General features: G+C 36.2%; 1 protein-coding gene across 1 annotated transcript in view; it reads left to right on the top strand.

Moving 5' to 3' along the window:
- Positions 1-8,423, top strand: part of LOC131145933 (ER membrane protein complex subunit 7 homolog) — a 42,554-nt gene extending 34,131 nt beyond the window's left edge. The window contains exons 4-7 of the mRNA XM_058095106.1: positions 5,887-5,949; positions 6,030-6,146; positions 6,240-6,348; positions 8,097-8,423. Of these exons, the coding sequence (XP_057951089.1) occupies positions 5,887-5,949; positions 6,030-6,146; positions 6,240-6,348; positions 8,097-8,188 (381 nt within the window). The 3' untranslated portion in view covers positions 8,189-8,423. The remainder of the gene's footprint in view (positions 1-5,886; positions 5,950-6,029; positions 6,147-6,239; positions 6,349-8,096) is intronic.
- The last annotated feature ends 8,892 nt before the right edge of the window (positions 8,424-17,315 follow it).

The raw sequence follows: 17,315 nt of genomic DNA on the forward strand, positions 1-17,315 counted from the left end.
CCTTTCTTTATTCTCTCTCTTCCTTTATTTGTACTGTCCAGCATCACAATCAAAGATTGTTGGTTCAACTTTATTTTTGGCTCAATGGGCAGCACTTTGTTAATGCCTGAATTGCTATTGACTATGTTGATCCCTACCACAAGTAATCTCAAGTACTTGTGCTGGCCTCCTTGTGGTTCCCTTAGCAAGTCTTTTGTGTACTTCTCATTTCTCAATAAAAAAAAAAGTGTTGTGTTAGATATTATTTAGATTGAATATTTAAGTAAAATCACAAGTAGAAAAGAAGAATGGGGGCAGAATTTTGGAAGATAAAAATAAATTGAAAATTTTAGGAGACTTTAATTTTTGTATATTTTGAAAATAACATGACACTTGAAATTGATAGAAGAAAATTGAAAATTTTAGGAGACTATAATTTTTATAATTTTGAAAATAACATGACACTTAAAATTTATTTATCTGACAAACATAAATTGGAAGGGCGAATGGAGGCAAGACGCACACATGCACGAGCAAACACGTATACTAGGTGGGACAGTGGGGCAAGTACCATTATTGCCTGCCCTCACCCTAGACCTGCCCCTACATGGAAGTAAGCCCTTAAAGTAGGTTTGAGAACAATGGATTCTAGCAGCTATGCATCATGAGCCACCATATTCTGTGGATATCCCTATGGTCAACAATCCTACAAGAAGCTCCATCACAGTATCGTTCTGATGGATCGAAGATAGCTTTTTTGAAATTTAAGTCTCTTGTCAGTGTAACATTTTCATTGTCATGGGAGCTATTCTAAAGTATGAAGTTCACAAGCTCTTTGGGAATGTTTTTTGGATGGAAAAAGAAATATATTAAGGTTAAAGAATATACATAGAGGATGGAAAATTCTCTAGGAAAATACAATATGAAAAGATAAAAATCAGGCTAAAGAGAGGTTCAAGCAATGAGGCTTCCATAGCACGGCAATGGCAATGAGAGAGAGCTTCGAGCACTAGTCAAGGGATTGTTTGGGATATTCCCATGACTAGGAATGCTTTTGATTGGGAACTTGATAACTCTTACATATTTTTTCAGCAATCTATAAAAATCATTGTCAGGCTAATTCTGAGGAGATCAAATGGGATTTTTGAGCAAAGATGCGAACTTCACTGTCAGCTCTTTCTACAAATACCTTAGTTCCCAAGCTGAGAGCAGCACTTTGGAAGCTGATCTGGAATATGGCAGTTCCCTCAAGGTTGCCTTTTTCACATGGGAAACTACTCTTGGAAGAATCGGTACCATGTACAATCTTCAGGAAAAAAGGTTTTTTCTCTTGCCAATAGATGCTTTTTATGCCTGGTGCAGGATGAATTGTTTGATCACATCCTGCATTGTTCATTGACCAAGAAATTATGAAACTTAGCCATCTCCATCATAAATCAGTAGTGAGTCACTTCAGCTACCGTGGAATATGAGCTGTGGGCTTGGAGAGGGACCAGATCAAATAAAGAAGGAAGAAAATCCCTCTCGATTACCCTCCTTGCTATTTTTTGGGCGGTGTGGAGAAAAAAGAATGGAAGAGCCTTTAAAAGAATTTTTCTCCTATTTCAGTCTGTCATGGACCAGTGGGTTTGCTATGATCTCTAGTTGGCATTATGGGCTGGTTGGAAGGGACCCCTTTGTGATCCATGATTTTCTTGACACTTTACAGTAAGAGATGTTTCTCTTTTGCCGTTTTCCTTTGTACTTGGGTCACATCCCCTTGATGCTTCTTTCTAATATAATGCTCTTTGCTGATTTGAAAAAAAAAAAAAAAAAAAAACAAAGATAAAAAGAAGGATAAAAATCAGGCTAACAAGGCCAACCAATTGCACTGAATATTTTAAGAAACTCTTGACATCAGGAGTCACATTTGAGCAAGATTAAGGGATTTGGAGATCTTTGTCCTTTAATATATTTTTAAATAATTTAGGATAATTAGATTTAATTATGTAATTTTCAGCATTTAGTGATATGCAATTTTAGGGTTTGTCTTATTTCCTAAATTTTGTTTCCTTACTTAGGGATGAAGGCTTGATGTGTAACCATGAGGGACAAATTGGAATATTAAGCACTAATGCTAATTGAGTTTATCTTCATTTTTTTCAACTCTTTTTCTTATTTTTCCCTCTTTGTTTCCTGTATCCTTCTCTTGTGCCAACTGCCAATTGGTCCTGCATCAATTTGGCATCAGAGCCTCATTTTGATCCCTCATCACAGCTTCATCACGGCCACTAGTTATGGTCACCAGTCACCTATGTATTCCACCATCTCAGACCAGCTGCCATCATTCCCCTGAGCCATTTATGCGGATCTTGTCATCCAGTCACTGCCCAAGCAGCAGCTACTCAAAAACCTTCCCATCCATCATTCATATATTAATACCTCTTCCCAATCCCTAGCCGAGCCCCAAGCTTCATTCATTAACACATCCAAACTCTGATTCCTCTCCTTCAAACAATTACATTGAAACACCAATCACCAAATAATACATCACATACTGAGGTCCTATTTTATTTGCTGTGCTGTGGGTGAGGACAGAAGAAGACAGTAAGTGGTTTAACAAAAAAAAAAAAAAAGAGAACATTGTCACTGGTGGCCGCTGAGAACAAAGCAGAGGTGGCAGATAGCAGGGAAAAAAAATGCTGCTGCTGCTGCATCACCACCAGCTTTGCCCTCGAGAAGAATCCCAACCAGCAGATCTTTCTTGTTGAATTTCAAATCGTCTGCTGGAATCTCCTTTCTCTTCAATCATGGGCCACAACCAGAGCACCAGCATCTTTGAAGCTTTACCAGCACTAGTTGCAGGACTGCAAGGTGTCTGCTGTGCATCTTCTCAATAGCAGATTCGTGGCTCTGCCATCTTCCATCTGCATGTGATATAGAGTGTGAGAACTTCCCGAATCCTTAACCTGTGTAAGACCCCATTCTCTTATTTCTCTTCTTTGAACCTTATTCAATTTTTGCATGTAACAACAAAGCCAGCTTTAAACCGCATGAGCCCAACCCAACTTTTTTTATAACTTAATCCACTTATATAAAACCCAAACTCAATCTGTTGACTGGCGCAACTCAAGCTGCAGTCAAAGCATGATTGACGCGGCTTTGATGCTATTTGATCCAGTTCAGTTTCATTAAAAAAAATATATTAAGGAAAAAGTAAAGGGAGGGATAATTAAAAAAAAAAGATAAAAAAAACTTTCTGACCAAGGACCAATTCAAATCCATTCAGTGAGATGTGCCTGAATTAAAGGTCTGAAGAGATATCCATGTCCTATTGGAGCAGACTAATTAAGAACACATATATTATTACTTTATTGACATAACTACTAGCCAGTTTAGATATGTGGACGTGGACATAGCAGTCAGCCAAATATTGTTAAAGCTCATAATGTGGTTGACTAAAAAGATTTAATTGTTGAAGAAGACAACGAGATGTACCTGGAGATGCTTAATGAGTTTGTTTCAAAACTGGAGCTGCAACCTGTCGTATTAGCAACAAGAACCAAGGGCATAAAGGACTTTGGAAGTTGGCATATAATGATATAAGCCATAGAATCCATTAAGGAACTTGAGAAGGTTGAAATTGCAAGATTAAGACATTCATGGAGTGCAGGAGGCTATTGAGTTCAAGGCTGAAATCATGAGTGAGATTGGATGTGGAATTTATCATTCCTGTAAGTTTTCTTCAATGAGTTTGTCCACTTGCATTCTTGCTTATTTTTGAAACTTTTGGATTATATGGCTCATTTGAAATTTTGTGCAATCCATCAAGTTGTCATCTTTCAAATGTCCCAATTTGAGGTCGAATTTTGTCCAATTAAGGATAATGACAAGGAACATCAGAAGGCCACATATGACCAAGATTAAGGGAATTGGAGCATGTAGTCACACCTTAGGATAATTAGATTTGATTTTGCAATTTGTAATTTTCAGCATTTAGTGATTTGCAATATGTGGTAATTAGGGATTTGCTATTATTTCTGAAATTATTTTTCTTTATTTACTATTAGGACAAAGCCTATATAAAGGCTTGATGTAACCATGAGAGGCAGAATGGAATATTGAGCATTGAACCCTAATTGAGTGTTGTCTTTATATATATTTTTTATTCTCTTTTAATTTCCTATCGTTTTCTATTAATTTCCTGTATCCTTCTCTTGTAACAATTGGGCCAAAGTCAAAACCACATTGCAAAACACCTTGTTAAGGAAGACCCCATCAAGAAAACTATCTTGTTCCCAATCAATCAATGGATGAAGCACAATCTCAAAAAATCTAGGAATTTCTCTTGATCTGAAGTACCCATAAAACTGGAAAACTGCAAACCACTACAAAATTCTTGTGTTCTTCTTGCCTACCAAAGCCTCTTAATCAATTGGCAAAAAAGTGTCCAAAGAATTAGGACAAACCCAACACTCTATGACCAAGCCTAGAACAATGAAGAAAACGATGGGAATGATCCTCATTGACATAACATATATTACACACATAAGGAGAAATAGCGAAGGAGGGCCTTGAATCAATGTAAGGTTGCTCCTTTGCAATCGGTTGGTCATGGGTTTGAGTCCTAGGAAACAGTATGCTGTGCACACTGTGATAACCGTCCCCCTACAAAGCGGGAAGCATTTTGGCCGGCGACATCCTTTTTATTAGAAGAAATAGCCATATCATGGTGTTACTTTTCTATGAAATTGTTGAAATTTCTGCCTTTTGTCACCATTGAAATAAAAAATGGCAGTCAGTTTCTGTCTTACAAAATTTCTGTTGAAATTTCCATGAAAGAAGTTTATTGAAATCTTGAAATTCTTGCAATTTGTCTAAATTTTAACTATAGAACAAAATTTTCTCAAGATTCAAATTTGAGATTCAAAACCCAAATTGTTATTTGTCTGATTGAGATTCAATAGCATTTAGACTTCTGAAATTGTATGAAAAATTAAACTTGGATATTAGGCACAGTATTTTTTAATCATTTATGTCTAAATCCCTCTATTTGTATATCATTTAATTGATTTACAAATTTCATTCATATTAATTGAATGTTTAATATCATTATTGTATCAGTTATTGCACCTTATACACAACATTTTATTTATAACATTTCAGCTCCAAATCTTGCATTATTTTGTCTATTTGTAGTTTGTGAAGTTTCATGAAATAATTCCATGCTTTCCTGCATATTTTTGTCATTTTTAAAAATCGAAATTGAAATTGACATTGAAATTTCCATACCTATGAAGTCTCAAAATTTTAGTTGACATCAAAATTTAAGATTTTGAACCATGTATGGTCTTCCAACCTGCAACTATTGTTGGTGTTAACTCTATTATTAATGACTTACACACAAAAGCATTTACCTTTAAAGGAATTTTAGCTTTCTACATACTTTTATCGAGGTGAAAAGAATGAGAAGACTGGGTTAGATGCGGAAAAAAAAAATATGTCCAAGAAAAATTCCAGAAGCATCCAAACACCAAATCTTAACATCCTGTTGTTAAGATTGCAACAAAGAAGTGAGGAAATCTCCTCTGTCTCTCTATCATAAGTACATCTGCTTAGTCTAGGATTGCTTGATCTTTGTTCTGATGTTTGGCACAAAATGTGAAAAAAACATTACCCAGCAAATCAGGCCATATGGAAAAAAATGATGATGCCTATAATTTAGGTTTTTAACTATAATTCAATTGTATTTTAGTAGACATCTGCCTATGTTTTCAAGCATTTGAATTTTATAAAAATCACCTATTTTTAAGCCATTGAGCAAATGCTTGTAAATAAAAACTGTTTTTCTCTTCCCATTGTATTTTCTGGGTGAAATGCCAGTTATAATTCTTAGGTGATTCATGATTCCTTAACACAAGCTAAAAGCCTTATGTGTCAGCTGGAACATATCTTATTGAAGTTGCTGCAATTGATTACTCCTTTTCGCCAGTGAGTTTACTCTATCCATGTATTTCTTTTGGTTATATATACTAGATGTTTTCTTATTGTGTTCTATGATTTACTTCCAGGTTCAAGTTGATGTCAGTGCCAGAAACCCTGGTAAGATTCAGGCCGCACTGGCAGAGAACAGGAAGGGCTTGACTGAGTTGGTTTTGGAGCCTTTGAGAGAAGAGCAATATTATGAGGTTTATTTTGGTTCTAATTTTTCCCTCCCACTTGACAATCTTTAGTTTTGAATTTTTATTTACTGTTGGCCCTGTTATTTTGTTTTTCTACAGATAAGGGAACCCTTCTCCATAATGTCAGTCCTGAAAAGCCCGATGGGTCTGATGATGGGATTCATGCTGATTGTTGTGTTCCTTATGCCCAAACTAATGGAGAATATTGGTAAAGTAGTCTATATTTCGTTCAGAAACATTGACACTTCTATTTGTAGCTCTTAGGCTTTGACTTGCTATAGTATGCCCCATTGAATTGGCTCTTCTTGATTTACAAGCCTTTTCACTGGTATGGGCTTTGCTAGAATCATGTTGTAAATTGCATATTGACTCACCTTGGGTCAATTTTAGTTGTTGATGCCCCCGGGGCAAAATATTTTGCACACTTAAAAGGAGTTCCCACATCAAGACCATTGAGACAAAGTTCTTTTGAGTTTTTTTTTTTTTTTTTTAAATATTTATTTTGCAACATCCCAAGATACACCAGTTTTGTGTTAAGCATACAAATCTCAATGATGACATATAGTTCAGTAATTTTCAGTTTATCTGAAGTGGCACAGACAGATGATTTTGCTGGAACTGACAACTGCCTCTGGTTCTGTGTTTGTGACCAAGAAATTTTTTCCAGGAGGATGATGGGTCTTAAAAATGATTATTAATGGATTTTGGTTACTGATCTGTGCTATTTTCTTAGTCGGCAATGAACTTGCACTATACATTTTTTTATTTAATTGTTTTTCACATTTTATGGAATGATACAGACTATATCTGGGTGGAGTGAACTCTGAAACTGTTTGACCTGTCGAATTGTTACCTTTCTGATTTGATCTCTCTGGCATCATCATGACTATATATTTATTGATAAGAGCATGACAATTTATTTGTAGTCATCAATTGTATTAAGAATGATCCTTCAATTATTCTTGGAATTCTAAAATTATTCTTAAAAAATCCCAAATGGCTCATCTTATTGAGGAGAATCCCTCCAAAGTCAAAAATCATTCTGAATAAATTCCAAATGTCTCTTATTTCTGACTCATTACTTCTTTGTAAGTCGTTTTCTAAAGTTTCTTAGATATTAAATTGGGGAATTTTATCATGGGAGTAGGTGTAACATCTATTCTTCAAAATTCAGCTTCTTGGTTGATTCTCAGACTCAAAAAGTAATTTTCAGATCCATCTAATCCTCAAATTGCAATTTCAAAATAGAGCACAGCTTATGCAGCACTCCTGGGCCAAAACTTATTCTATGGTTTTAATCATCTGCTCTAATCCCATGTTTGGGTTATTGGAGTTTTGTCCTTGGATTTAGATTTGTGTGGATTTGGATAAAATGCAATCAAAACTGTGCCAAGTTATGTCAAAATCAAAATTTGAGGCCTGAAATTGGTGATCATGGATGCAACCTAGGTTTTGCGTTCTTGTTCTTCGATATATTTCATTTCACGTGCTGCCATATAGAATAGATGGGTAGTCTTCCATTTCTCTGACTTGAGGGCCTTGCCACACTGCTTTGAAAGGTTGGTGTATAGTTACCTGGTGTCATGGGCTCAAGTTGCAGAAACAGCCTATGTGAAAGTTGCGTTGTATCGGCAGGTTCCTTGTACCCCAGCATTCTTTAGACCGCGTGCTTCTTTTTTACACAGACAATTGACGTTTATGTCTGACCCACCTCCAAAAACTAACTTGATGTACGTGGAAACATCTTACTGTTGTTGGATAGCCATGTGGCTGTTGTATTTGAGTTGGATGTCCATTCTTATTCCCATTACCACCCCACATTTGGGTTACTGTATTAGATGAATCCTGCAGATAAAATTTGTTAGTATTGCACCTCAATTTGACTGATATTAATCTGTTTTGCCTTTTGTTCCTCTATTAGACTCATCATATTAATCTGTTTTGTCTTGGTGACAGATACCATAAAAATGAAACGAGCACAGGAAGAAATGAGAAATCAAGGGGTTCCCACTCTGGCAGGCTTGATATCTGGAGCGGGGAGGAGTTAAAGATAACAGACAGAGCCACTTTAGATGGCTGAAGTGTAACTTCAGATGTATGAAGAATATCTTCAGTCAACTAAAGATTAAGTTAGTCTTCTGAAGATTTTGTTGAAGGTTTTCTAAAGAGGCAGAACCACCTTAGACGACTGAACCCGAAAGTTTAAATGTCTGAACACTATTAAATGAACATATTCTTGTGAGTTCTGAAATATTACCACTCAACCAAAAATATTAAGTTTCACTTGTTTGTTAGCATCCAAACAAGATTTTAAGCCTTGTAAGGCCAACACATTCCACAACCATAGTAACATAAAGAAAACAATAATAAAGGAAACGACACTAGGAATTACATGGTTCGGCAAAGTTTACATCCATAGGAGCAATCGACAAGAGATTTCACTATGAAGATCAAAGATTACACACTGCAATGATCTTCTCTCACTCTCTTACCCTCTCTCACTCTCTTACTTGTTAAAATATGATCAGAAAAACATATATAACAAGCCCTCGGAAGCTTCCCTCCTGTTAGAATTGGTGTATTCCCAATAGGGGAGTGAATTGGAAATTTAAAATTTATCTCCTAAGTTAAATGAAATATTCGTATAATACAACCTAGGGTCTTTATATGCAATTCCAAATGCGCCAATAATATAATGAGCAGAAATTTAAATCAAGCGCATCATTCACACCATAACATACAAGTGCGCTAAATATAAAGTGAATAAATATAAACAAGGCACACGATATGTTATCGAGGTTCAACCAACTGTGCCTACGTTTCCGCCTCTAGCTCACAAGCTCGAAGATTCCACTAATGGCTCACTTAACAGGTGGAGCAACACCTAATACAAACAAGTCAATTAGCACAGGGTCGACCTCAACCTTTACAACCAGGGCGGGCTGACCTCAACCTACACCTTCACAGGATGGTGCACCTAACTTTCTTAACCGAGTCTAAGTCAATCCGAGACTATTTTAAAGGGCTAGTCTACCTTTTCAGGATCGTGCCTGGAAATACAACAGATTTACTCAATCAATGAAATGGTACAGTGATTATGCTTTCATGTAAAGCAGATATGTACCTAGTTAAGCTCAATCACATACACCACCAAATGATTTAATATGTAAGCTCAATATGGTTTAATATATCAACTCTCAAATAAATATTTTCTATCGATGTAATCAGTGCGTGAGAGTACAATCAGTATAATCTTTGTATCACAAGATGTATTCAATCAAAGTGCTCAAACAAAGATGTCAGCCAATCCTTATACATATTTCAACTAGCAGATCTTCTCAATAGTATAAAGCTTAAGCAACGTATAAATTGGGTTTGCAAAAAGAATTTGAATCTCTGTAATCAGCAAAAGATATAACTCAATGAATATTGCTGCAACAAATATTTTTAACTCATAAACAAATATCTCTTCAAATATTCTTCAAGATAAAACACAATATATATTTGTAAATGATTTTGAAAATATTTTGCAACCAAAGTAATATAAGAGCTTCTCAAGATATTGCATCGAACATGCAATCTCAGAAGATCAAATGAAAGTCTTCTTAGGAGAGACTTATTAACAAAGTCTCCTAAGAATACTTAGGTTTGGCTCTCAAGAAAAAATTATATCAAACAATCACAAACCAAGTGAGAGCAAACCTTTAGAGCAATTAATCACTCAAAACAAACTTACGAAGGATTTTGGCAATAGTAGAAGGTAAGTGTGAGTGAATAGAGCTTAGAAATAAGTATTATGGGTTTTGGGAATTTCAGAGAATTTCTCTTATTCAAGATTTTTAATCCCATGCTAATTATTTCAAATGAGGGGGTATTTATAGACTTCCCCTGAAATATAACCGTTAAGGACATGGTTGGAATAATTATAAAATATTTAATGATATGTAATTATTTTCAACCTGTTTTACCCAGTTAACCACGGTAAAAAAATAGGTCCAACTCGAGAGCACCGGTCGACTAGGATAAGTTCAGCCGACTAGAGTTCTTGGAGTTCGGTCGACCGGGCCAAAAATGAACTGTCCATTCGGTCGACCGAACATGTATGTCCGAGGCGATTTTTCAATATTTCTGAGGTTCAGTCGACCAGGGTCAATTTGAACTAGACTGGTCGATCGATTGGACTGTTGGGTTCCCACACGTGGGAACTCAGTCAACCAGGTTGGTGCAATACAAAAATAACTCAATCGACCAAGAGGTCAAAAAGTTGACTTCATGGAGGTTCGGTTGATCAGGGTCAATTGAACTATAGAAGTTCGATTGATCGGATTGTGGTCAACTGGTTGACTCGAACCAAGTTCGGTCGACCGGGCTGAAAATATACTTGAAAGGTCAGTTAACTGAAGGTGCACCTTTTGTGCATTTCGGTCCTATTTCATTCAACAAGCACCCTATTCAAAATTCTAGTACATACATGGGCAATAGTGAGTGTTCTAGGGTCTTTTCTAAGTCCTTTGAAGACACCGAAAAAATCTAGCGCTGGTCGACCGAAGGGTGATCCCTAATGTCTTTCTAAAGTCATTTTCATTTTAAACTTACTTATTAAATCATGCAGGTGATGCATGCAATTATTACAAGCCATAGAACCTAATTACTATTGCAGACCCTTTGCATGAGAATGAAATATAATACAATAGAAATTGGGTCTTCAACTTCAATCTTCTCTTTGTGCATTATGATCTTTCAATTTGAGTTCCTGCACATAACCTCAAACACTCATTAAATATAATAAGTATTTGTCATTATCAAAACTGGGCGTGACCTATAAGGTCAACACCTCCGAATCCCCAACCGTCACATTGTTTACATTCAAAATTCAAATATTTTCTCGCAGCCCAAGCGCACTCTTCAACGAGTCTATTCTCTAATCAATGAGTCTTCTACTTTGAGATTTTCTAACTCTCTATATCTACTAGGCGACAAGCACAGGACACTCGTTGAGGAGTCTTCTATTGCTACCCTGCACCAAGAACACATCCATATGTTTTTCTCCCTTTGTTTACAAGCCTATGAAGTATAAAAGCCACATTATAAATAACAATCTCCACCATGGCGATTATATGCCCCTTAGGAGAACCCGAAAAACATGTCTGACTACTCCACCTTGAACTAAGAACGCTCGGTTAGGATTGTCTCCTTTCTAGCACTTGGAGAGATGCACCAAGTCCAAGAAATACTGCTTGAACTTGCCGATGGCAACTTTAGAATCTACCATCAACCCCAATACAGTTGTAGATGCAACACACGAAGACTTTGTCCTAGGCTTCCAATAATACCTTCCCACAACAGTAAACACAAAAGCTGCTACAAGTCTTATATCACCAAAACCCCCTGCATAGTCTTCAACAAAACTAACAAATAACGGTCAACTCTATTTCCTGTTGAAACACTCTACTACATAAACATGGAGGACCTTTGACATAACCCAAACATCACAACCCATCCTTGGGTACCGAACGGTAAAAATTTCATAACAATTCTCCACAAAACCTCCTTGAGATGGCAAACAAAGTCTCCCTACGGTCCTTCCACAAAGCCACTCTGAGATAACACCAATCTCCCTGTAGCCTTATTCACAAAACCACCTTGAGATAACACCAATCTCCCTGCAGTTTTTTTCCATGTGAATCAGCAAACCAAGACCTATCTTAGTCGTACCCAACACATTCATGTCAAAATTTTCAACAGAGTTTCCAACTAATTAGTCTCAGTCAAAGCATTTCTAGCCAATAACATGTTATTCACACACAACATATACATCACTCCACGGCATCCTGTCACCCTCTTCCAAACTGGAAGCCTCACCAACTCACTTGAGTAGTGATCTGATAGTACATGTGAGCCCACCATAATCCTGCTGGTCTCCCGAACTAAAAAACTTCCGGCAATATGAATTATGTCATCTCTGCCCTGAGTCTATTGCTCCACCTGCATCACACACCCATTCATACTGTGATACTGTTGACTCGAGATAAAACTCCCTGCACTTCTGCCCTGAGTCCCTAACTCTACCTAAATAACATGATTGTTGCTACTGCAGCTCTCTAGTACTTGTTTCTCTTCCTTTACCTGAGTACGCTGCCCCATGACTCTATCACCAAAAGTTATGTCCTAATCATCCCTTTGTTTTCCATAGGATCACTCAGCTTGCACCCACCTTTCTTATATCCCATAAAAGTGTACAGTCTGAAGATAACACCAAGCCTAGATCCTCAATCACTAGAATAGTGCTCCAGTGGACATCCACTCACAACCGAGTAGTCTACCGCAAAATCTACCCACATTTACCTAGAACTTTCCAATCTAGCGATACCTTTGGTGATCGGTCACACGAGAAACACGTCATACTCACTAACTTTGTTAATTTAGGTGTAATCCCAAGAGGGGGGTGAATTGGGTATTTTTAAATTTTTTAATGTTATTTACTACTTAATCCCTATTTTAATATTTAATGAATTAATTTTAGGGATTTGAAACTGATTCAAATAATTATCTCAATGAATTCTATTTTACCCAATTAATTATCAAGTGCGTGTGGGGTTATTCAACATACACACATGCAAGAAAAGTAATGAAATGTGGTACGAAAATTAAAAGGAGTAAATGAAGAGAGAAGGCAAACACAGTTTTTACGAGGTTCAGCCAACCCGGCCTACGTCCTCGTCTTGAGCAACCCACTCAAGGATTTCACTAAATCTCTGCTCCTTTAACCAGAATGGAGCTTCCTTTACATCCGCTGCTTACAAGAGGCACAGCTTCTTGCTCACCCGGTTCACAACTCGAACCGTGATTATAATATAGAATTTCAATTCTGCAAACCAACTCAATAGTGCTTCTAACAAAGTTAGTGAGTACAATTGAAAGCCTAACACATATCCATATGATGAAACTTGAAGCTCAGTATGTATGTAACATTGTAATCGTTATATGAATGATATGCTTTATGCACAATTTCCATTTTATCAAGGCTCCCAAAATAATGATATAAGTAAATGCTTTGGAGAAATTAGGGTTCTAGTTCAACTTACTAGATGCACGAATACCAAATGTGATCTTATTAAAAAATTTGTCTTAAATATTATAAAGATCTAGATCAAAAAGTTTTCTTCCATATATCCAAACACAATATGATCTTTGTAATATGTAAATATATATATGATATGAGTTCCAAAGATCAAAACACAATATGATCTTTGTAATACGTAATATGCACTCAGGATGTCTTCGCAACCTCCCTGCGAAAACGTGTCAGGAACAGGTGCTTCGTACGCCGACGGCTCAAATGACGATCCCGGATATTCATTAAAATCAACCGTAGACATAGCACGAACCTCCGCACTAACATCGAGGTGATGTGTTTATTCGGTGTCTTCACCGACTTCATCGAATTGCTTCGCATGCGCATCTAGTTGCCTAACTGCAATTACACCCATTTGAGGAATGGTCTCAACATATAATTGCACCATTAAACATGTCTCACAGATGCAGTGTGCATCCAATACAATACGCAGCCCATAATCATTAGATATGGGAACAACTTCGTAGAAGGTTGTATTATTTAACCCTCGCAAAGGGTATCTTGCGGTCACCCGCAATGCATATTGATTTGGATCAATATGCAAATATTTATATATCTTCGTATATAATTTATTTAATTTACACCTAGGGCCAATTTGAATAGGTCGAACCGGCGAACTACTATACCTAACACCATTTAATCCGGTTATGATGTCCCCCCCCCCCCCATATATAATAATACCATCACCGAAGCACTGTTTAAACTTCCTACCATTTAGATCGGCGATCAGGAAATAAAAAAACCAATGCAAAACAAAATTGTATGTATAAGTGATATGTGTTACTTATAGCTTAACAAAATAAATACTTTAGGTTTATTTCACCTTTCAAACTGATTATAACAATACTCAAATGATTAATCACCTATTCACTTTTATCGATATTATTCAAATATCCAAACGAATTTAACAATAAATGACAAGGAACATATAAATAGAACAAGTCATTCACATGTTTTTGCGTGTTTGTATTCTCTTAATTTGACACGTGCTTTCGTTTGTATGCCCTTTCTAAAATAAGTTCACCACTTGTTGATTAGCTTTTCATGTTCCATAAGACTCTAATATGAGCTTTGTTGAGAAGAATAACACCTAAATAAGATCAATTTTATGTAGATGTCTTTTAAAGGAGGCAACCTAGTAAATCTTCTGGCTTAATATCTTAAAATTGCGTTAAGAGATCTTCCAACCTATTATGAACTATGAAGATAAATCTCTTTCTTTTAGCTATTAACGAGTACACAATTGCACTTCCTTTAAACATTTTGGACAAAGTTAAAATGTCATTGCTCTCTTTCTTTGGTATTTGAAAACTGCCACCTCCTTGGTAAAAGTAAAATTTTCACTCTAAGTATTTTTAAGGTGCAAGTATTCCCATGACTATCATGAATTACATGCCTACCATATGATCAAGGTCTTCCCATAAGTATGTCACACATGATAACTTCACCATCTCTTAAGAATCAATACTCCCATGACTCCCACCATCCATGACAAGTATGCAAACTTTCGTAAACAAGCCTCTCAACTAGCTAGAAAAAATAATAATAATTATTCCCAATTCTCTTAATTTATTTTATCCATAAAGCATACCACAAGCCTATAAGTTTTATTGATTTAATACTTTTGAAATTGTTTAATTTATTGGAATATCGATTTTATCATATTCTATTTCATGATAGAATAATAGAAACTTTTACAATACTACTCCTACAAGTTTGAAGCATAGATTAATACTAAAAACTTTTAAAAAGAAGATATGCAAATAATAAAATTCGAGATCATAGATAATGGAGGGGAGGGCAATAATTGGAAAGGAGGGATAAAAGGGAAGGATACAAGGCACAAGATACTCAATAAAAGTCTTAATCAAAATGCTATGCTAATACAAGGCACAAGATACTCAATATTTGTTTAGTTTAATAATCTTAACATTATGCTCAAATTCATAAAATTATTCACAAAGATATTTCAATATGCTCAATTTTTTTCAATCACAAGATATTCAATCAATCTTAATAGCAAGTTCAATTTCCATAAGCTCAACAAACACACCAAACCATTGAATATGCTTAACAAAACATCATATATCCAATATGCTCAATCAAGAAATGATATTTATTCTTATGCACAGGAGGCATATTCATATACCAATATGTTTATATCTAATATTTATATATTTAGTATTATTGTGTATGTTATTTAACATTAGATAAGTAGTATGTATATATATGTATGTATTTTATGTCACGCCCCAAACCCGGAAATGGGACCCAGAGGTGAATTTAGTAACCTAACCTGTCTCTGTATCAATTTAAACATACTTGATACAATACAAATAAGAGGGTCTGACCCCATGGGGTACACGGTTGCCCTATATATATACTTATACCAATCCATACTCATCATATACGCAGCGGAATATGGTCTTTTATACATAAACAAGATCATACCAGAGTCTATACAAACTAGGACATACATTCCTATAATACCCCAGGTGTCTACAAAAACCATCACAACAACCTGGATACCAAAACTTGTACCTAAAAGGTACTAGCAGTAGCTACGACACCCTTTGCTTCCCGACGCTAGGATACTACTTATCGCTACCTGAAGGTCCTGAAAATATTGTAAGTACATTCAAGGTGAGACACCTCTCAATAAGGAAGAAAACAGTTTATATCAGTGTGTGGCATACCATTGTCATTTTACATACTTCATAACACTATACATACGATACAATTTGAAACAATTCGTACAGTTTCATACAAATACATACGGTTCCAGTATTTTCACAAAACCATTCCAGTTCATACGATACCAAACATACATACATACATACATACATACGATCAGTGTCGTCACACTAGTTCGCAACTACACTAGATCACCTCATCTCACAACGATTACATTGCTACATACGTAACTACGCTGCAACGATCAAGGCCCAATGGTAAATCCATTGCCTCATACGCAAGTACACAAGGTCACCTAATCTCACAGAAATTACATTACTACACATGCAACTACAAAGATCTACGAGTTAGGCCTAATAGTGATTACATTGCTACATGCGCAACTACACAAGGTCGCCTAGTCTCACCACGATTATATTGCCACATGCAAAACTACGCTGCGACGACCTAGGCCCACAGTGAATCCATTGCTTCATACGATGTAGCATATAGCTCACACCACTTCGGTGACCAACCGAAATTAGACTGGTGATATTTCACACCCTCGGATATAGAGTCGGACACTCTTGCCTACGATAGTTAACCGATCCATGGCACAGCGTACGGTAATTAGCAGCCACATAGCTGTTTTGGCATACGATAATTAGCCGCCACTATCCGATTTCAAAAAACCTGGAATCATTTTGGAACTCGCGTCCCTATACATTTCAGCGTACAGTAATTAGCCGCCACATAACTGTTTTACAAATACCTGGAACAATTTCATACATCCATACATACCACACTTATTTGGTTTACGAAAAATCATATCAATTACAATTTCAAGTATATAGTTTATGCAAATATGGATTACAGTCATCTCAATAATACAGTTTTAAAAAAACAAACGGTTTTCCAAACAAAGTAGAGATGATACCTGAAATCCCCACTTTTCCCGAAAAACTGTAACCCGAAAATCATGTAGTTTTACCTGATAGATTTTCCAAAGTAAGTAGTCATAACATACATATGATCGTAGTCTACAAGCTTACCGATCCTGATTTTGAAAATGGACTGATATAAACAGAATCTCCTTACCTTAACCCAAAAACCAACTACGAACTCTACGGTCCTCAAAACTATGAACTGAGACTCCGAAACCTACAAACCATAGTTAAAACATACTTACAATTCGTACTACTATACATATACTGAATCAGAAACAAAAACCGAATCTTACCTAAATTTTGGCCTGAAACTCAAAATCGCTCCAAACGAGATTCCAATGCACTAGAAATGTAGAGAATCTGTCACTGATCCTCGCAATAACTTTGAATTTACAATTCAGGCGACAAACGGCGAAGTAA

This window comes from Malania oleifera, chromosome 13 (assembly GCF_029873635.1).
Source record: "Malania oleifera isolate guangnan ecotype guangnan chromosome 13, ASM2987363v1, whole genome shotgun sequence".
Lineage (NCBI taxonomy): Eukaryota > Viridiplantae > Streptophyta > Magnoliopsida > Santalales > Ximeniaceae > Malania > Malania oleifera.